Source organism: Coregonus lavaretus (genome assembly GCF_964263955.1).
Source record: "Coregonus lavaretus genome assembly, contig: HAP1_SCAFFOLD_1789, whole genome shotgun sequence".
NCBI lineage: Eukaryota > Metazoa > Chordata > Actinopteri > Salmoniformes > Salmonidae > Coregonus > Coregonus lavaretus.
The window spans coordinates 5001-27208 of NW_028166082.1; the positions used below are offsets into that span (position 1 = coordinate 5001).

Here is a 22208-nt window from a genome sequence, read left to right on the forward strand (position 1 = left end):
CTGGGGAGCACAGATATAACTGGCTGACTGACTGCTGCTGCCTGGGGAGCACAGATACAACTGGCTGACTGACTGCTGCTGCCTGGGGAGCACAGATATAACTGGCTGACTGACTGCTGCTGTCTGGGGAGCACAGATATAACTGGCTGACTGACTGCTGCTGCCTGGGGAGCACAGATATAACTGGCTGACTGACTGCTGCTGTCTGGGGAGCACAGATATAACTGGCTGACTGACTGCTGCTGTCTGGGGAGCACAGATATAACTGGCTGACTGACTGCTGCAGTCTGGGGAGCACAGATATAACTGGCTGACTGACTGCTGCTGTCTGGGGAGCACAGATATAACTGGCTGGCTGACTGCTGCAGTCTGGGGAGCACAGATATAACTGGCTGACTGACTGCTGCTGTCTGGGGAGCACAGATATAACTGGCTGGCTGACTGCTGCTGCCTGAGCAGAGATGAGGCCAATCAGAGACAGGACAGTCTGGGGAGCACAGATATAACTGGCTGGCTGACTGCTGCTGTCTGGGGAGCACAGATATAACTGGCTGGCTGACTGCTGCCTGAGCAGAGATGAGGCCAATCAGAGACAGGACAGTCTGGGGAGCACAGATATAACTGGCTGACTGACTGCTGCTGCCTGGGGAGCACAGATATAACTGGCTGACTGACTGCTGCTGCCTGAGCAGAGACGAGGCCTATCAGAGACAGGACAGTCTGGGGAGCACAGATATAACTGGCTGACTGACTGCTGCTGCCTGGGGAGCACAGATATAACTGGCTGACTGACTGCTGCTGCCTGGGGAGCACAGATATAACTGGCTGACTGACTGCTGCTGTCTGGGGAGCACAGATATAACTGGCTGACTGACTGCTGCTGCCTGGGGAGCACAGATATAACTGGCTGACTGACTGCTGCAGTCTGGGGAGCACAGATATAACTGGCTGACTGACTGCTGCTGTCTGGGGAGCACAGATATAACTGGCTGACTGACTGCTGCAGTCTGGGGAGCACAGATATAACTGGCTGACTGACTGCTGCTGTCTGGGGAGCACAGATATAACTGGCTGGCTGACTGCTGCCTGAGCAGAGATGAGGCCAATCAGAGACAGGACAGTCTGGGGAGCACAGATATAACTGGCTGGCTGACTGCTGCTGTCTGGGGAGCACAGATATAACTGGCTGGCTGACTGCTGCCTGAGCAGAGATGAGGCCAATCAGAGACAGGACAGTCTGGGGAGCACAGATATAACTGGCTGACTGACTGCTGCTGCCTGGGGAGCACAGATATAACTGGCTGACTGACTGCTGCCTGAGCAGAGATGAGGCCTATCAGAGACAGGACAGTCTGGGGAGCACAGATATAACTGGCTGGCTGACTGCTGCTGTCTGGGGAGCACAGATATAACTGGCTGACTGACTGCTGCCTGAGCAGAGACGAGGCCTATCAGAGACAGGACAGTCTGGGGAGCACAGATATAACTGGCTGACTGACTGCTGCCTGAGCAGAGATGAGGCCTATCAGAGACAGGACAGTCTGGGGAGCACAGATATAACTGGCTGACTGACTGCTGCTGCCTGGGGAGCACAGATATAACTGGCTGACTGACTGCTGCTGCCTGAGCAGAGATGAGGCCTATCAGAGACAGGACAGTCTGGGGAGCACAGATATAACTGGCTGGCTGACTGCTGCTGTCTGGGGAGCACAGATATAACTGGCTGACTGACTGACTGCTGCCTGGGGAGCACAGATATAACTGGCTGACTGACTGACTGCTGCCTGAGCAGAGATGAGGCCTATCAGAGACAGGACAGTCTGGGGAGCACAGATATAACTGGCTGGCTGACTGCTGCTGCCTGGGGAGCACAGATATAACTGGCTGACTGACTGCTGCTGTCTGGGGAGCACAGATATAACTGGCTGACTGACTGCTGCTGCCTGGGGAGCACAGATATAACTGGCTGACTGACTGCTGCAGTCTGGGGAGCACAGATATAACTGGCTGACTGACTGCTGCTGTCTGGGGAGCACAGATATAACTGGCTGACTGACTGCTGCAGTCTGGGGAGCACAGATATAACTGGCTGACTGACTGCTGCTGTCTGGGGAGCACAGATATAACTGGCTGACTGACTGCTGCTGCCTGGGGAGCACAGATATAACTGGCTGACTGACTGCTGCTGCCTGGGGAGCACAGATATAACTGGCTGACTGACTGCTGCTGTCTGGGGAGCACAGATATAACTGGCTGACTGACTGCTGCTGCCTGAGCAGAGATGAGGCCAATCAGAGACAGGACAGTCTGGGGAGCACAGATATAACTGGCTGGCTGACTGCTGCTGTCTGGGGAGCACAGATATAACTGGCTGGCTGACTGCTGCCTGAGCAGAGATGAGGCCAATCAGAGACAGGACAGTCTGGGGAGCACAGATATAACTGGCTGACTGACTGCTGCTGCCTGAGCAGAGATGAGGCCTATCAGAGACAGGACAGTCTGGGGAGCACAGATATAACTGGCTGACTGACTGCTGCTGCCTGGGGAGCACAGATATAACTGGCTGACTGACTGCTGCTGCCTGGGGAGCACAGATATAACTGGCTGACTGACTGACTGCTGCCTGAGCAGAGATGAGGCCTATCAGAGACAGGACAGTCTGGGGAGCACAGATATAACTGGCTGACTGACTGCTGCTGCCTGAGCAGAGATGAGGCCTATCAGAGACAGGACAGTCTGGGGAGCACAGATATAACTGGCTGACTGACTGCTGCTGCCTGGGGAGCACAGATATAACTGGCTGACTGACTGCTGCTGCCTGGGGAGCACAGATATAACTGGCTGACTGACTGCTGCTGTCTGGGGAGCACAGATATAACTGGCTGACTGACTGCTGCTGCCTGGGGAGCACAGATATAACTGGCTGACTGACTGCTGCAGTCTGGGGAGCACAGATATAACTGGCTGACTGACTGCTGCTGTCTGGGGAGCACAGATATAACTGGCTGACTGACTGCTGCAGTCTGGGGAGCACAGATATAACTGGCTGACTGACTGCTGCTGTCTGGGGAGCACAGATATAACTGGCTGGCTGACTGCTGCTGTCTGGGGAGCACAGATATAACTGGCTGACTGACTGCTGCCTGAGCAGAGATGAGGCCAATCAGAGACAGGACAGTCTGGGGAGCACAGATATAACTGGCTGACTGACTGCTGCTGCCTGGGGAGCACAGATATAACTGGCTGACTGACTGCTGCTGCCTAGGGAGCACAGATATAACTGGCTGACTGACTGCTGCTGTCTGGGGAGCACAGATATAACTGGCTGACTGACTGCTGCTGCCTGGGGAGCACAGATATAACTGGCTGACTGACTGCTGCAGTCTGGGGAGCACAGATATAACTGGCTGACTGACTGCTGCTGTCTGGGGAGCACAGATATAACTGGCTGACTGACTGCTGCTGCCTGGGGAGCACAGATATAACTGGCTGACTGACTGCTGCAGTCTGGGGAGCACAGATATAACTGGCTGACTGACTGCTGCTGCCTGAGCAGAGATGAGGCCTATCAGAGACAGGACAGTCTGGGGAGCACAGATATAACTGGCTGGCTGACTGCTGCTGTCTGGGGAGCACAGATATAACTGGCTGACTGACTGACTGCTGCCTGGGGAGCACAGATATAACTGGCTGACTGACTGACTGCTGCCTGAGCAGAGATGAGGCCTATCAGAGACAGGACAGTCTGGGGAGCACAGATATAACTGGCTGGCTGACTGCTGCTGCCTGGGGAGCACAGATATAACTGGCTGACTGACTGCTGCTGTCTGGGGAGCACAGATATAACTGGCTGACTGACTGCTGCTGTCTGGGGAGCACAGATATAACTGGCTGACTGACTGCTGCTGCCTGGGGAGCACAGATATAACTGGCTGACTGACTGCTGCTGCCTGGGGAGCACAGATATAACTGGCTGACTGACTGACTGCTGCCTGAGCAGAGATGAGGCCTATCAGAGACAGGACAGTCTGGGGAGCACAGATATAACTGGCTGGCTGACTGCTGCTGCCTGGGGAGCACAGATATAACTGGCTGACTGACTGCTGCTGTCTGGGGAGCACAGATATAACTGGCTGACTGACTGCTGCTGTCTGGGGAGCACAGATATAACTGGCTGACTGACTGCTGCTGCCTGGGGAGCACAGATATAACTGGCTGACTGACTGCTGCTGCCTGGGGAGCACAGATATAACTGGCTGACTGACTGCTGCTGTCTGGGGAGCACAGATATAACTGGCTGGCTGACTGCTGCCTGAGCAGAGATGAGATGATGACTTTAAGGAATTAAAAATAATAACGTTTTCAAATAAAAACTAAGTAATATACACAACTGAAGTATTTGATTATTTCACAGTAATTTACTGTTGTTCTATTGATGTCTACCCAATGTTGACCCGACAGAGACAATGGAATATTTTAATGTTTTGGCAATTGAATGTTCACTATTTTTGGCTTTGGTAACTTTACCCCTACCTACATGTACAAATTACCTTGACTAACCTGTACCCCCTCACATTAACTAGGTACTGGTACCCCCTGTATATAGCCTCATTATTACCTGGACTAACCTGTACCCCCCCCACATTGACCCGGTACCGGTACCCCCTGTATATAGCCTCATTATTACCTGGACTAACCTGTACCCCCACATTGACCCGGTACTGGTACCCCCTGTATATAGCCTCATTATTACCTTGACTAACCTGTACCCCAGCCCATTGACTCGGTACCGGTACCCCCTGTATATAGCCTCATTATTACCTTGACTAACCTGTACCCCAGCCCATTGACTAGGGACTGGTACCCCCTGTATATAGCCTCATTATTACCTGGACTAACCTGTACCCCCACATTGACTAGGTACTGGTACCCCCTGTATATAGCCTCATTATTACCTGGACTAACCTGTACCCCCACATTGACTAGGTACTGGTACCCCCTGTATATAGCCTCATTATTACCTGGACTAACCTGTACCCCCACATTGACTAGGTACCGGTACCCCCTGTATATAGCCTCATTATTACCTGGACTAACCTGTACCCCAGCCCATTGACTCGGTACCGGTACCCCCTGTATATAGCCTCATTATTACCTTGACTAACCTGTACCCCAGCCCATTGACTAGGGACTGGTACCCCCTGTATATAGCCTCATTATTACCTGGACTAACCTGTACCCCCACATTGACTCGGTACCGGTACCCCCTGTATATAGCCTCATTATTACCTGGACTAACCTGCACCCCCGTACATTGACTAGGTACTGGTACCCCCTGTATATAGCCTCATTATTACCTGGACTAACCTGTACCCCCACATTGACTAGGTACCGGTACCCCCTGTATATAGCCTCATTATTACCTGGACTAACCTGTACCCCCGTACATTGACTCGGTACCGGTACCCCCTGTATATAGCCTCATTATTACCTCGACTAACCTGTACCCCCAGCCCATTGACTAGGTACCGGTACCCCCTGTATATAGCCTCATTATTACCTTGACTAACCTGTACCCCAGCCCATTGACTCGGTACTGGTACCCCCTGTATATAGCCTCATTATTACCTGGATTAACCTGTACCCCAGCCCATTGACTAGGTACCGGTACCCCCTGTATATAGCCTCATTATTACCTTGACTAACCTGTACCCCCACACATTGACTAGGTACTGGTACCCCCTGTATATAGCCTCATTATTACCTGGACTAACCTGTACCCCAGCCCATTGACTAGGTACCGGTACCCCCTGTATATAGCCTCATTATTACCTGGACTAACCTGTACCCCAGCCCATTGACTCGGTACTGGTACCCCCTGTATATAGCCTCATTATTACCTGGACTAACCTGTACCCCAGCCCATTGACTAGGTACTGGTACCCCCTGTATATAGCCTCATTATTACCTGGACTAACCTGTACCCCCACACATTGACTAGGTACTGGTACCCCCTGTATATAGCCTCATTATTACCTGGACTAACCTGTACCCCAGCCCATTGACCTGGTACTGGTACCCCCTGTATATAGCCTCATTATTACCTGGACTAACCTGTACCCCAGCCCATTGAGTAGGTACCGGTACCCCCTGTATATAGCCTCATTATTACCTGGACTAACCTGCACCCCCAGCCCATTGTCTCGGTACCGGTACCCCCTGTATATAGCCTCATTATTACCTGGACTAACCTGTACCCCCAGCCCATTGACTAGGTACCGGTACCCCCTGTATATAGCCTCATTATTACCTGGACTAACCTGCACCCCCAGCCCATTGACTCGGTACCGGTACCCCCTGTATATAGCCTCATTATTACCTGGACTAACCTGTACCCCCACATTGACCCGGTACTGGTACCCCCTGTATATAGCCTCATTATTACCTGGACTAACCTGTACCCCCACATTGACTAGGTACCGGTACCCCCTGTATATAGCCTCATTATTACCTGGACTAACCTGTACCCCCGTACATTGACTCGGTACCGGTACCCCCTGTATATAGCCTCATTATTACCTGGACTAACCTGTACCCCAGCCCATTGACTAGGTACCGGTACCCCCTGTATATAGCCTCATTATTACCTGGACTAACCTGTACCCCAGCCCATTGACTAGGTACCGGTACCCCCTGTATATAGCCTCATTTTTACCTGGACTAACCTGTACCCCAGCCCATTGACTAGGTACTGGTACCCCCTGTATATAGCCTCATTATTACCTGGACTAACCTGTACCCCAGCCCATTGACCTGGTACTGGTACCCCCTGTATATAGCCTCATTATTACCTGGACTAACCTGTACCCCCGTACATTGACTCGGTACCGGTACCCCCTGTATATAGCCTCATTATTACCTGGACTAACCTGTACCCCAGCCCATTGACTAGGTACTGGTACCCCCTGTATATAGCCTCATTATTACCTGGACTAACCTGTACCCCCACATTGACTAGGTACCGGTACCCCCTGTATATAGCCTCATTATTACCTGGACTAACCTGTACCCCCACATTGACTAGGTACTGGTACCCCCTGTATATAGCCTCATTATTACCTGGACTAACCTGTACCCCCACACATTGACTAGGTACCGGTACCCCCTGTATATAGCCTCATTATTACCTGGACTAACCTGTACCCCCACATTGACTAGGTACTGGTACCCCCTGTATATAGCCTCATTATTACCTCGACTAACCTGTACCCCCAGCCCATTGACTAGGTACTGGTACCCCCTGTATATAGCCTTGTTATTACCTGGACTAACCTGTACCCCCACACATTGACTCGGTACTGGTACCCCCTGTATATAGCCTCATTATTACCTGGACTAACCTGTACCCCAGCCCATTGACTAGGTACCGGTACCCCCTGTATATAGCCTCATTATTACCTGGACTAACCTGTACCCCCGCACATTGACTCGGTACCGGTACCCCCTGTATATAGCCTCATTATTACCTGGACTAACCTGTACCCCAGCCCATTGACTAGGGACTGGTACCCCCTGTATATAGCCTCATTATTACCTGGACTAACCTGCACCCCAGCCCATTGACTAGGGACTGGTACCCCCTGTATATAGCCTCATTATTACCTGGACTAACCTGTACCCCAGCCCATTGACTAGGGACTGGTACCCCCTGTATATAGCCTCATTATTACCTGGACTAACCTGCACCCCCAGCCCATTGACTAGGTACCGGTACCCCCTGTATATAGCCTCATTATTACCTGGACTAACCTGTACCCCCACATTGACTAGGTACCGGTACCCCCTGTATATAGCCTCATTATTACCTGGACTATTCTGTACCCCCACATTGACTAGGTACTGGTACCCCCTGTATATAGCCTCGTTATTACCTGGACTAACCTGTACCCCAGCCCATTGACTAGGTACCGGTACCCCCTGTATATAGCCTCATTATTACCTGGACTAACCTGTACCCCAGCCCATTGACTAGGGACTGGTACCCCCTGTATATAGCCTCATTATTACCTGGACTAACCTGTACCCACACATTGACTAGGGACTGGTACCCCCTGTATATAGCCTCATTATTACCTCGACTAACCTGTACCCCCAGCCCATTGACTAGGTACTGGTACCCCCTGTATATAGCCTCGTTATTACCTGGACTAACCTGTACCCCCACACATTGACTCGGTACTGGTACCCCCTGTATATAGTTTCATTATTACTTGGACTAACCTGTACCCCAGCCCATTGACTAGGTACCGGTACCCCCTGTATATAGCCTCATTATTACCTGGACTAACCTGTACCCCAGCCCATTGACTAGGTACCGGTACCCCCTGTATATAGCCTCATTATTACCTGGACTAACCTGTACCCCCACATTGACTAGGTACTGGTACCCCCTGTATATAGCCTCATTATTACCTGGACTAACCTGTACCCCCACATTGACTAGGTACTGGTACCCCCTGTATATAGCCTCATTATTACCTGGACTAACCTGTACCCCAGCCCATTGACTAGGGACTGGTACCCCCTGTATATAGCCTCATTATTACCTGGACTAACCTGCACCCCCAGCCCATTGACTAGGTACCGGTACCCCCTGTATATAGCCTCATTATTACCTCGACTAACCTGTACCCCCAGCCCATTGACTAGGTACTGGTACCCCCTGTATATAGCCTCGTTATTACCTGGACTAACCTGTACCCCCACACATTGACTCGGTACTGGTACCCCCTGTATATAGTTTCATTATTACTTGGACTAACCTGTACCCCAGCCCATTGACTAGGTACCGGTACCCCCTGTATATAGCCTCATTATTACCTGGACTAACCTGTACCCCAGCCCATTGACTAGGTACCGGTACCCCCTGTATATAGCCTCATTATTACCTGGACTAACCTGTACCCCCACATTGACTAGGTACTGGTACCCCCTGTATATAGCCTCATTATTACCTGGACTAACCTGTACCCCAGCCCATTGACTAGGGACTGGTACCCCCTGTATATAGCCTCATTATTACCTGGACTAACCTGCACCCCCAGCCCATTGACTAGGTACCGGTACCCCCTGTATATAGCCTCATTATTACCTGGACTAACCTGTACCCCCACATTGACTAGGTACCGGTACCCCCTGTATATAGCCTCATTATTACCTGGACTAACCTGTACCCCCACATTGACTAGGTACTGGTACCCCCTGTATATAGCCTCATTATTACCTGGACTAACCTGTACCCCCACATTGACTAGGTACCGGTACCCCCTGTATATAGCCTCATTATTACCTGGACTAACCTGTACCCCCACATTGACTAGGTACTGGTACCCCCTGTATATAGCCTCGTTATTACCTGGACTAACCTGTACCCCAGCCCATTGACTAGGTACCGGTACCCCCTGTATATAGCCTCATTATTACCTGGACTAACCTGTACCCCAGCCCATTGACTAGGGACTGGTACCCCCTGTATATAGCCTCATTATTACCTGGACTAACCTGTACCCACACATTGACTAGGGACTGGTACCCCCTGTATATAGCCTCATTATTACCTCGACTAACCTGTACCCCCAGCCCATTGACTAGGTACTGGTACCCCCTGTATATAGCCTCGTTATTACCTGGACTAACCTGTACCCCCACACATTGACTCGGTACTGGTACCCCCTGTATATAGTTTCATTATTACTTGGACTAACCTGTACCCCAGCCCATTGACTAGGTACCGGTACCCCCTGTATATAGCCTCATTATTACCTGGACTAACCTGTACCCCAGCCCATTGACTAGGTACCGGTACCCCCTGTATATAGCCTCATTATTACCTGGACTAACCTGTACCCCCACATTGACTAGGTACTGGTACCCCCTGTATATAGCCTCATTATTACCTGGACTAACCTGTACCCCCACATTGACTAGGTACTGGTACCCCCTGTATATAGCCTCATTATTACCTGGACTAACCTGTATCCCAGCCCATTGACTAGGTACCGGTACCCCCTGTATATAGCCTCATTATTACCTCGACTAACCTGTATCCCCAGCCCATTGACTAGGTACTGGTACCCCCTGTATATAGCCTCATTATTACCTCGACTAACCTGTACCCCCACACATTGACTAGGTACTGGTACCCCCTGTATATAGCCTCATTATTACCTCGACTAACCTGTACCCCCAGCCCATTGACTAGGTACTGGTACCCCCTGTATATAGCCTCGTTATTACCTGGACTAACCTGTACCCCCACACATTGACTCGGTACTGGTACCCCCTGTATATAGCCTCATTATTACCTGGACTAACCTGTACCCCAGCCCATTGACTAGGTACCGGTACCCCCTGTATATAGCCTCATTATTACCTGGACTAACCTGTACCCCAGCCCATTGACTAGGTACCGGTACCCCCTGTATATAGCCTCATTATTACCTGGACTAACCTGTACCCCCACATTGACTAGGTACTGGTACCCCCTGTATATAGCCTCATTATTACCTGGACTAACCTGTACCCCCACATTGACTAGGTACTGGTACCCCCTGTATATAGCCTCATTATTACCTGGACTAACCTGTATCCCAGCCCATTGACTAGGTACCGGTACCCCCTGTATATAGCCTCATTATTACCTCGACTAACCTGTACCCCCACACATTGACTAGGTACTGGTACCCCCTGTATATAGCCTCATTATTACCTGGACTAACCTGTACCCCCGCACATTGACTAGGTACTGGTACCCCCTGTATATAGCCTCATTATTACCTGGACTAACCTGTACCCCCCCACATTGACTAGGTACCGGTACCCCCTGTATATAGCCTCATTATTACCTGGACTAACCTGTACCCCCACACATTGACTAGGTACTGGTACCCCCTGTATGTAGCCTCATTATTGTTATTTTATTGTGTTAGTTTTTATTTTATTTTTTACTTTTATTTAATTTAGTATTTTCTTAACTCTATTTCTTGAACTGCATTGTTCGTTAAGGGCTTGTAAGTCAGCATTTCACGGTAAGGTCAACACCTGTTGTATTCGGTGCATGTGACAAATTTGATTTGATTTGAAATCATTGTAACGTCATTATTTCATAATGCACTTCATTTTTTTTAAATCTATCGAAATCGAAAACCGTGATTATTTTGTAATAACCGAAACCGGACCGACCTCAAAAAGCAGTAATCGCTCAGCACTACAGGCCAGTAATGTGGAGCGAATGCAATGTTGCTGATCCTCTGTGTTTTCCAATGTGTGTGTTTCAGGGGGATACTTCTGGTGACTACCGTAAGGCCCTCCTCCTGCTCTGTGGTGGCGATGACGCGTAACCGTGGCGATGACCCCTGAAGGGGGGCGGGACCCGGAGAGACCTCCGCTCTGACTGGCCCCTCTAGCGGTCAATCACTCTCTGAGTCCCGTGTCAGCCAATAGGAGAGCTCTGCTGGCCCCAGTGCAGCCCTGTGATAGGTTATGAGTGATAAGACTTTAACCCTGTGTGTTTCTGTCAGGTAGCTAACATCCTTCCAGCTTTACTCTGCTTCAGATCTACAGCATTAAAGTCATATTAATGCCAGAAGTCATTTTATATATCAGTAATATAACAACCAAAGACTGTTTTAATGTTTTACTGTTTGTAAGGTAACACTGAAGACGTAATAAAGGTTTTAATAGCAGGTTTGTAGTGAGACGTGTCTGTCTGTGTCTGTGTAGTGAGATGACATGGTCATTAGGAGACACAACTGTTTAAACTTTGATTCATTGATCCGTAGTTTGAGGTTTTATTATGATTATAACAACACATGATACGCAGTCATCTAAAATAACATCTGACAGACAAACAATTCCAGTCTATTCAGGAAGTACACTGAAATTCAAACTCTCTACAATTCATTTCAATGAGGAACATTTCTAATTGGAATTGGGTTTAATTTCTCAATTGACTGCAATTGAAATGGTATTGACCCCAACCCTGATTATCTCTGCTTTTGTAAAACCTCAATTCTTGACTGTCGCTACTTTTCAGGACTGATACGCACACACAGGATCATCGGGTTTAGGCGAGCGCCCCGTTTATTGTCTGGCAGTAAAGCACACGACGTAGGTGTTGAAGTTAGAATCAGACCGTTATGAATGAACATTCCTCCAGCTCCGCCTTCACCATAATAATCATTAACGGAAGGGAACTCAAACATGGCAGCTAAGGTGAACGTGACACCAGATCAATACCAGTTTATACCAGCAGAGTGACTGGACACCAGACCAATACCAGTTTATACCAGCAGAGGGACTGGACACCAGATCAATACCAGTTTATACCAGCAGAGGGACTGGACACCAGACCAATACCAGTTTATACCAGGAGAGGGACTGGACACCAGACCAATACCAGTTTATACCAGGAGAGGGACTGGACACCAGACCAATACCAGTTTATACCAGGAGAGGGACTGGACACCAGACCAATACCAGTTTATACCAGGAGAGGGACTGGACACCAGACCAATACCAGTTTATACCAGGAGAGGGACTGGACACCAGACCAATACCAGTTTATACCAGCAGAGGGACTGGACACCAGACCAATACCAGTTTATACCAGGATAGGGACTGGACACCAGACCAATACCAGTTTATACCAGGAGAGGGACTGGACACCAGACCAATACCAGTTTATACCAGGAGAGGGACTGGACACCAGACCAATACCAGTTTATACCAGGAGAGGGACTGGACACCAGACCAATACCAGTTTATACCAGGAGAGGGACTGGACACCAGACCAATACCAGTTTATACCAGGAGAGGGACTGGACACCAGACCAATACCAGTTTATACCAGGAGAGGGACTGGACACCAGACCAATACCAGTTTATACCAGCAGAGGGACTGGACACCAGACCAATTCCAGTTTATACCAGGAGAGGGACTGGACACCAGACCAATACCAGTTTATACCAGGAGAGGGACTGGACACCAGACCAATACCAGTTTATACCAGCAGAGGGACTGGACACCAGACCAATACCAGTTTATACCAGCAGAGGGACTGAAAGGCCCCAGAGTCTGCAACACAACTAAGCAAGGGGCACCACCAAACATATGGAAGAAGGTACTCTGGTCAGATGAGACAAAAATGGAGCTTTTTGGCCATCAAGGAAAACGCTATGTCTGGCGCAAACCCAACACCTCTCATCACCCCGAGAACACCATCCCCACAGTGAAGCATGGTGGTGGCAGCATCATGCTGTGGGGATGCTTTTAATTGGCAGGGACTGGGAAACTGCTCAGAATTGAAGGAATGATGGACGGCGCTAAATACTGGGAAATTCTTGAGGGAAACCTGTTTCAGTCTTCCAGAGATTTGAGACTGGTGACGGAGGTTCACCTTCCAGCAGGGCAATGACCCTTAGCATACTGCTAAAGCAACACTCGAGTGGTTTAAGGGGAAACATTTAAATGTCTTGGAATAGCCTAGTCAAAGCCCAGACCTCAATCCAATTGAGAATCTGCGGTATGACTTAAAGATTGCTGTACAACAGCGGAACCCATCCAACTTGAAGGAGCTGGAGCAGTTTGCCTTGAAGAAGGCACTTGAGCAAGGCACTTAACCCTAATTGCTCCTGTAAGTCGCTCTGGATAAGAGCGTCTGCTAAATGACTAAAATGTAAATGTAAATGTAAGAATGGGCAAAAATCCCAGTGGCTAGATGTGCCAAGCTTATAGAGACATACCCCAAGAGATTTGCAGCTGTAATTGCTGCAAAAGGTGGCTCTACAAAGTATTGACTTATTTCTTATAATAAAAAAAGCCGCACTGAAGTCTAACAAGACAGCTCCCACAATCTTTTTATCATCAATTTTTCTCAGCCAATCATCAGTCATTTGTGTAAGTGCTGTGCTTGTTGAATGTCTTTCCCTATAAGCATGCTGGAAGTCTGTTGTCAATTTGTCTACTGTAAAATAGCATTGTATCTGGTCAAACACCATTTTTTCAAAAGTTTACTAAGGGTTGGTAACAGGCTGATTGGTCGGCTATTTGAGCCAGTAAAGGGGGCTTTACTATTCTTGGGTAGCGGAATGACTTTTGCTTCCCTCCAGGCCTGAGGGCACACACTTTCTAGTAGGTTTAGATTGAAGATATGGCAAATAGGAGTGGCAATATCGTCCGCTATTATCCTCAGTAATTTTCCATCCATGTTGTCAGACCCCGGTGGCTTCTCATTGTTGATAGACAACAATATTTTTTTTCACCTCTTCCACATTCACTTTACGGAATTCAAAATTACAATGCTAGTCTTTCATAATTTGTTCAGTTATACTTGGATGTGTAGTGTTGGCATTTGTTGCTGGCATGTCATGCCTATGCTTGCTAATCTTGCCAATGAAAAAATAATTAACGTAGTTGGCAATATCAGTGGGTTTTGTGATGAATGAGCCATCTGATTCAATGAATGATGGAGCTGAGTTTGCCTTTTTGCCCAAAATTTCATTTAAGGTGCTCCAAAGCGTTTTACTATCATTCTTTATGTCATTTATCTTTGTTTCATAGTGTAGTTTCTTCTTCTTTTTATTCAGTTTAGTCACATGATTTCTCAATTTGCAGTATTGTTTGCCAATCGGTTGTGCAGCCAGACCTATTTGCCATTCCTTTTGCCTCATCCCTCTCAACCATACCATTTTTCAATTCCTCATTAATCCACGGGGATTTAACAGTTTTTACAGTCATTTTATTAATGGGTGCATGCTTATTAGTAACTGGAATAAGCTATTTCATAAATGTGTCAAGTGCAGCGTCTGTTTGCTCCTCATTACACACCACGGACCAACAAATACAGTGGGGGAAAAAAGTATTTAGTCAGCCACCAATTGTGCAAGTTCTCCCACGTAAAAGAAGAGAGAGGCCTGTAATTTTCATCATAGGTACACGTCAACTATGACAGACAAATTGAGGAAATAAAATCCAGAAAATCACATTGTAGGATTTTTAATGAATTTATTTGCAAATTATGGTGGAAAATAAGTATTTGGTCACCTACAAACAAGCAAGATTTCTGGCTCTCACAGACCTGTAACTTCTTCTTTAAGAGGCTCCTCTGTCCTCCACTCGTTACCTGTATTAATGGCACCTGTTTGAACTTGTTATCAGTATAAAAGACACCTGTCCACAACCTCAAACAGTCACACTCCAAACTCCACTATGGCCAAGACCAAAGAGCTGTCAAAGGACACCAGAAACAAAACTGTAGACCTGCACCAGGCTGGGAAGACTGAATCTGCAATAGGTAAGCAGCTTGGTTTGAAGAAATCAACTGTGGGAGCAATTATTAGGAAATGGAAGACATACAAGACCATATTATTACTCAGCCTTCTCTATCTGCTGACCCTGAATTAGCTCTGGAATCTGTTTTCATCTGTTTTCATCTGTCTGGCAGACAAACACGCTCCCTTTAAATGCATTGGTGGTGAGAAATCAGGCCTGGGCCAAGGTTAGAAAAACCGGACAATAGCCGATTGGCAGTTTTTCAGGTAATTGAGAAATAGATGCACTTCCTCAATCAAGAAAGAACTAGAAAAGTAGCTAGATTTAGATTTTTCTCAGACTCTGCTGGTGACCCATCTAAAGTTGGGGGGAAAGTTAATGCACTGAAGCGTGGATATTCCTCTCTTTCCCTGCCTAAGGAAGTTGTCCGAATCTTGCTTCATTACTGATGCTTTTAATCAGCATTTTATTTAATTGTGTTTTAACTGACCCTGGTCAACCAGTCAATTGTCTGCCCCTCTCCCAGGCTCTAGTTGGCTGGATGGAAGTTCTGCCTCATTTCCAATTCTAGGATCCTTGGTAAATACTCAACTTGGATCCTTTTTTAACTACGAAATGAAAAGAAAAGAAACCTTCTGTGGCCCTTTGTATTGACCTGTCTAAAGCCTTCGACACTGTGGACCACTCAACTTATTCAGAGGCTTTCATCAATTGGCCTAGACCAGGCTGTAGAGGTCTTCACAGGTCCAAATCGTTGGACCCCGTTCCGAAATGGACCTGGGGCTTTCTCACCCTGAAAATGTTTTAATATAGAGACCAGTTCTGAACGGACCTGTGGACAACCAGACCCGTTCCGTATAGACCTGGTCGGATCCAGACCCGGTCTGATCCGAGTGAGGGAAGCAGCAGAAAAGTCATTTTTTAAGATACTTTATTATCCGGAACTGATACAGGCAAGAGGAGGAGAGAATTGGTGGGGGAGGGGCCCTACTGTAGGTAAGGGGAGGGGCCATACAGTAGGAGGGGGAGGGGCCGTACTGTAGGTGGGGGAGGGGCCCTACTGTAGGTGGGGGAGGGGCCCTACTGTAGGTGGGGGAGGGGCCGTACAGTAGGTGGGGGAGGGGCCGTACAGTAGGTGGAGGATGGGCCCTACTGTAGGTGGGGGAGGGGCCGTACTGTATGTGGGGGAGGGGCCCTACTGTAGGTAAGGGTAGGGGCCGTACAGTAGGAGGGGGAGGGGCCGTACTATAGTAGAGTAGGTGGAGGATGGGCCCTACTGTAGGTGGGGGAGGGGCCGTACAGTAGGTGGGGGAGGGGCCCTACTGTAGGTGGGGGAGGGGCCGTACAGTATGTAGGGGAGGGGCCGTACAGTAGGTGGGGGAGGGGCCGTACATTAGGTGGGGGAGGGGCCGTACAGTAGGTGGGGGAGGGGCCGTACAGTAGGTGGGGGAGGGGCCGTACATTAGGTGGGGGAGGGGCCCTACTGTAGGTGGGGGAGGGGCAGTACAGTAGGTGGGGGAGGGGCCGTACAGTAGGTGGGGGAGGGGCCCTACTGTAGGTGGGGGAGGGGCCGTACAGTAGGTGGGGGAGGGGCCGTACTGTATATGGGGGAGGGGCCGTACAGTAGGTGGGGGAGGGGCCGTACTGTATATGGGGGAGGGGCCATACATTAGGTGGGGGAGGGGCCGTACATTAGGTGGGGGAGGGGCCCTACTGTAGGTGGGGGAGGGGCCGTACAGTAGGTGGGGGAGGGGCCGTACAGTAGGTGGAGGATGGGCCCTACTGTAGGTGGGGGAGGGGCCGTACAGTAGGTGGGGGAGGGGCCGTACAGTAGGTGGGGGAGGGGCCGTACATTAGGTGGGGGAGGGGCCCTACTGTAGGTGGGGGAGGGGCAGTACAGTAGGTGGGGGAGGGGCCCTACTGTAGGTGGGGGAGGGGCCGTACAGTAGGTGGGGGAGGGGCCGTACTGTAGGTGGGGGAGGGGCCGTACTGTATATGGGGGAGGGGCCATACATTAGGTGGGGGAGGGGCCGTACAGTAGGTGGGGGAGGGGCCGTACAGTAGGTGGGGGAGGGGCCGTACAGTAGGTGGGGGAGGGGCCGTACTATAGGTGGGGGAGGGGCCGTACTGTATATGGGGGAGGGGCTGTACAGTAGGTGGGGGAGGGGCCGTACATTAGGTGGGGGAGGGGCCCTACTGTAGGTGGGGGAGGGGTCGTACAGTAGGTGGGGGAGGGGCCGTACAGTAGGTGGGGGAGGGGCCGTACATTAGGTGGGGGAGGGGCCCTACTGTAGGTGGGGGAGGGGCCGTACTGTAGGTGGGGGAGGGGCCGTACTGTATATGGGGGAGGGGCTGTACAGTAGGTGGGGGAGGGGCCGTACAGTAGGTGGGGGAGGGGCCCTACTGTAGGTGGGGGAGGGGCCGTACAGTAGGTGGGGGAGGGGCCGTACAGTAGGTGGGGGAGGGGCCGTACAGTAGGTGGGGGAGGGGCCCTACTGTAGGTGGGGGAGGGGCCGTACAGTAGGTGGGGGAGGGGCCCTACTGTAGGTGGGGGAGGGGCCGTACAGTAGGTGGGGGAGGGGCCCTACTGTAGGTGGGGGAGGGGCCGTACAGTAGGTGGGGGAGGGGCCGTACATTAGGTGAAAACCTGCTCCAGAGCGCTCAGGACCTCAGACTGGGGCAAAGGCTCACCTTCCAACAGGACAACGATCCTAAACGCAGGAGTGGCTTCCGGACAAGTCTCTGAATGTCCTTGAGTGGCCCAGCCAGAGCCCGGACTTGAACCCGATCGAACATCTCTGGAGAAACCTGAAAATAGCTGTGCAGTGACACTCCCCATCCAACCTGACAGAGCTTGAGAGGATCTGCAGAGAAGAATGGGAGAAACTCCCCAAATACAGGTGTGCCAAGCTTGTAGTGTCATACCCAAGAAGACTCAAGGCTGTAATCGCTGCCAAAAGGTGCTTCAACAAAGTACTGAGTAAAGGGTCTGAATACTTATGTAAATATGGTACATCACTGGGGCCAAGCTTCCTGCCATCCAGGACCTCTATACCAGGCGGTGTCAGAGGAAGGCCCTACAAATTGTCAAAGACTCCAGCCACCCTAGTCATAGACTGTTCTCTCTGCTATCGCGCGGCAAGCGGTACCGGAGCGCCATGTCTAGGTCCAAAAGGAACAGCTAATCATGGCTACCCGGACTATTTGCATTGTCCCCCAAACCCAACCCCACCCCACTCCACCCCCTTTTTTTACGCTGCTGCTACTCTCTGTTTATTATCTATGCATAGTCACTTGAACTCTACCCACATGTACATATTACCTCAATTACCTTGACTAACCGGTGCCCCCGCACATTGACTCTGTACCAGTACCCCCTGTATATAGCCTCCCTACTGTTATTTTATTTTACTGCTGTTCTTTAATTATTTATATTTTTTATTTTTTACTTATCTATTTTTTACTTAACCAATAATGCAGTTTTAAGAAAAATAATTGTTAAGTGCGTGTAAGTAAGCATTTCACTGTAAGATCTACACCTGTTGTATTCAGTGCAAATCAAACTTGATTTGATAGGATTTTTTTTTTTTTGTCATTTGCAAAAATGTCAGAAACCTGTTTTTCCTTTGTCATTATGGGGTATTGTGTGTAGATTGATGAGGAAAAAAGCTATTTTAATCCATTTTAGAATAAGGCTGTAACGTAACAAAATGTGGAAAAAGTCAAGGGGTCTGAATACTTTCCAAATGCACTGTAGGTATGGTGTCATGGCAACAAGGAAAGACAGGAGACAAAGTAGCTCATCATCTTTATTATGTTGACATTTACACTTTACATTTAACTTCCTTTTCACACACGTATGAGACACACTGAAGGGGTGTGAGAGAGACACACTGAAGGGGTGAGAGAGAGACACACTGAAGGGGTGAGAGAGAGACACACTGAAGGGGTGAGAGAGAGAGAGACACTGAAGGGGTGAGAGAGAGAGAGACACTGAAGGGGTGAGAGAGAGACACACTGAAGGGGTGAGAGAGAGAGACACACTGAAGGGGTGAGAGAGAGAGAGAGACACTGAAGGGGTGAGAGAGAGAGAGAGACACTGAAGGGGTGAGAGAGAGAGACACTGAAGGGGTGAGAGAGAGAGACACTGAAGGGGTGAGAGAGAGACACTGAAGGGGTGAGAGAGAGAGAGACACTGAAGGGGTGAGAGAGAGAGAGACACTGAAGGGGTGAGAGAGAGAGAGACACTGAAGGGGTGAGAGAGAGAGACACTGAAGGGGTGAGAGAGACACTGAAGGGGTGAGAGAGAGAGACACTGAAGGGGTGAGAGAGAGAGACACTGAAGGGGTGAGAGAGAGAGACACTGAAGGGGTGAGAGAGAGAGAGACACTGAAGGGGTGTGAGAGAGAGAGACACTGAAGGGGTGAGAGAGAGACACACTGAAGGGGTGAGAGAGAGAGACACACTGAAGGGGTGAGAGAGAGAGAGAGACACTGAAGGGGTGAGAGAGAGAGAGAGACACTGAAGGGGTGAGAGAGAGAGACACTGAAGGGGTGAGAGAGAGAGACACTGAAGGGGTGAGAGAGAGAGAGACACTGAAGGGGTGAGAGAGAGAGACACTGAAGGGGTGAGAGAGACACTGAAGGGGTGAGAGAGAGAGACACTGAAGGGGTGAGAGAGAGAGACACTGAAGGGGTGAGAGAGAGAGAGACACTGAAGGGGTGAGAGAGAGAGAGACACTGAAGGGGTGAGAGAGAGAGACACTGAAGGGGTGAGAGAGAGAGACACTGAAGGGGTGAGAGAGAGAGACACTGAAGGGGTGAGAAAGAGAGACACTGAAGGGGTGAGAGAGAGAGACACTGAAGGGGTGAGAGAGAGAGAGACACTGAAGGGGTGAGAGAGAGAGACAAATGAAACGTTGGGGTTCTGTGTTAGAACCTCACCAGTATTCTACAACACACTGGGTTCTATTTCCACAGAGACATGATAAGGAACCATACAGAACCCTACAGAACCATATAGAACTATATAGAATCATACAGAACCTTACAGAACCATACAGAACCATGTAGAACCATACAGAACCTTAAGAACCATACAGAACCATGTAGAACCATACATAACCTTACAGAACCATACAGAACCATGTAGAACCACACAGAACCCTACAGAAAATATCATACAACAGAAAAGGCCAGAGGAATAAAACAACAACGTCAGAAGAACGTGAAGCAGTCTGATGGCTCTCTGACAATGGAGCTGGGCTGGACCTAGGGCTGGGCTGGGACTGGGACTGGACTGGACTGGGCTGGGGCTGGACTGGACTGAGCTGGACCTAGGGCTGGGCTGGGACTGGGCTGGGCTGGACCTAGGGCTGGGCTGGGACTGGGCTGAGCTGGACCTAGGGCTGGGCTGGGACTGGGCTGGGCTGGACCTAGGGCTGGGCTGGGACTGGGCTGGACTGGGCTGGGCTGGGACTGGGACTGGGACTGGACTGGACTGAGCTGGACCTAGGGCTGGGCTGGGCTGGGACTGGGCTGGACTGGGCTGGGCTGGGACTGGGACTGGGACTGGACTGAGCTGGACCTAGGGCTGGGCTGGGCTGGGGCTGGACTGGGACTGGGCTGAGCTGGACCTAGGGCTGGGCTGGGCTGGGGCTGGACTGGGACTGGGCTGAGCTGGACCTAGGGCTGGGCTGGGCTGGGGCTGGACTGGGACTGGGCTGAGCTGGACCTAGGGCTGGGCTGGGCTGAGCTGGACTGGGCTGAGCTGGACCTAGGGCTGGGCTGGGGCTGGACTGGGCTGAGCTGGACCTAGGGCTGGGCTGGGCTGAGCTGGACTGGGCTGAGCTGGACCTAGGGCTGGGCTGGGGCTGGACTGGACTGGACTGGGCTAGGCTGGGACTGGACTGGACTGGGGCTGGACTGGACTGAGCTGGACCTAGGGCTGGGCTGGGGCTGGACTGGGACTGGGCTGAGCTGGACCTAGGGCTGGGCTGGGCTGGACTGGGCTGAGCTGGACCTAGGGCTGGGCTGGGCTGGGGCTGGACTGGACTGAGCTGGACCTAGGGCTGGGCTGGGCTGGGGCTGGACTGGGCTGAGCTGGACCTAGGGCTGGACTGGGCTGAGCTGGACTGGGCTGAGCTGGACCTAGGGCTGGGCTGGGGCTGGACTGGGCTGAGCTGGACCTAGGGCTGGGCTGGGCTGGGGATGGGCTGAGCTGGACCTGGGGCTGGGCTGGGCTGGGGATGGGCTGAGCTGGACCTAGGGCTGGGCTGGGCTGGGGATGGGCTGGGCTGAGCTGGACCTAGGGCTGGGCTGGGGATGGGCTGGACCTAGGGCTGGGCTGAGCTGGACCTAGGGCTGGGCTGGGGCTGGACTGGGCTGGAAATTCCATCGCTGATGTTACCTAGGAGATGACAGGACACACATCACATGACCATAGAACAGTGTAAGGAACCAGTCAGGTTAAACCCTCCTTCCTCCCTCCCTCCCTCCCTCCCTCCCTCCCTCCCTTCCTCTGCCCCCTCCCTCCCTCCCTCCCTCCCTCCCTCCCTCCCTCCGTTCCTCTGTCTTCACACCCCTTGACTTATTCCACATTTAGGTGTGTTTCAGCCTGAATTCAACATTGATTCAATATACATTTTTCTCATCCATCTACACACAATACGAAATGAAAACACATTTTTAGAAACGTTTGCACATCTATTGAAAATGAAATACAGAAATATCTCATTTACGTAAGTATTCAGACCCCTGAGTCAATACTTTGTAGCAGCACCTTTAGCAGAGATTACAGCTGTGAGTCTTTCTGGGTAAGTCTCTAAGAGCCTGGATTGTGCAACATTTGCCCATTATTCTTTTCAGAATTCTTCAAG

The 22208-nt window shown here is 50.5% G+C and overlaps 1 protein-coding gene across 1 annotated transcript in view; it reads left to right on the forward strand.

Annotated features, from left to right (window-relative positions):
* Positions 1-11744, forward strand: part of LOC311115119 (annexin A5-like) — a 16100-nt gene extending 4356 nt beyond the window's left edge. The window contains exon 5 of the mRNA XM_084190326.1: positions 11337-11744. Within this exon, the coding sequence (XP_084046452.1) occupies positions 11337-11399 (63 nt within the window). The 3' untranslated portion in view covers positions 11400-11744. The remainder of the gene's footprint in view (positions 1-11336) is intronic.
* The last annotated feature ends 10464 nt before the right edge of the window (positions 11745-22208 follow it).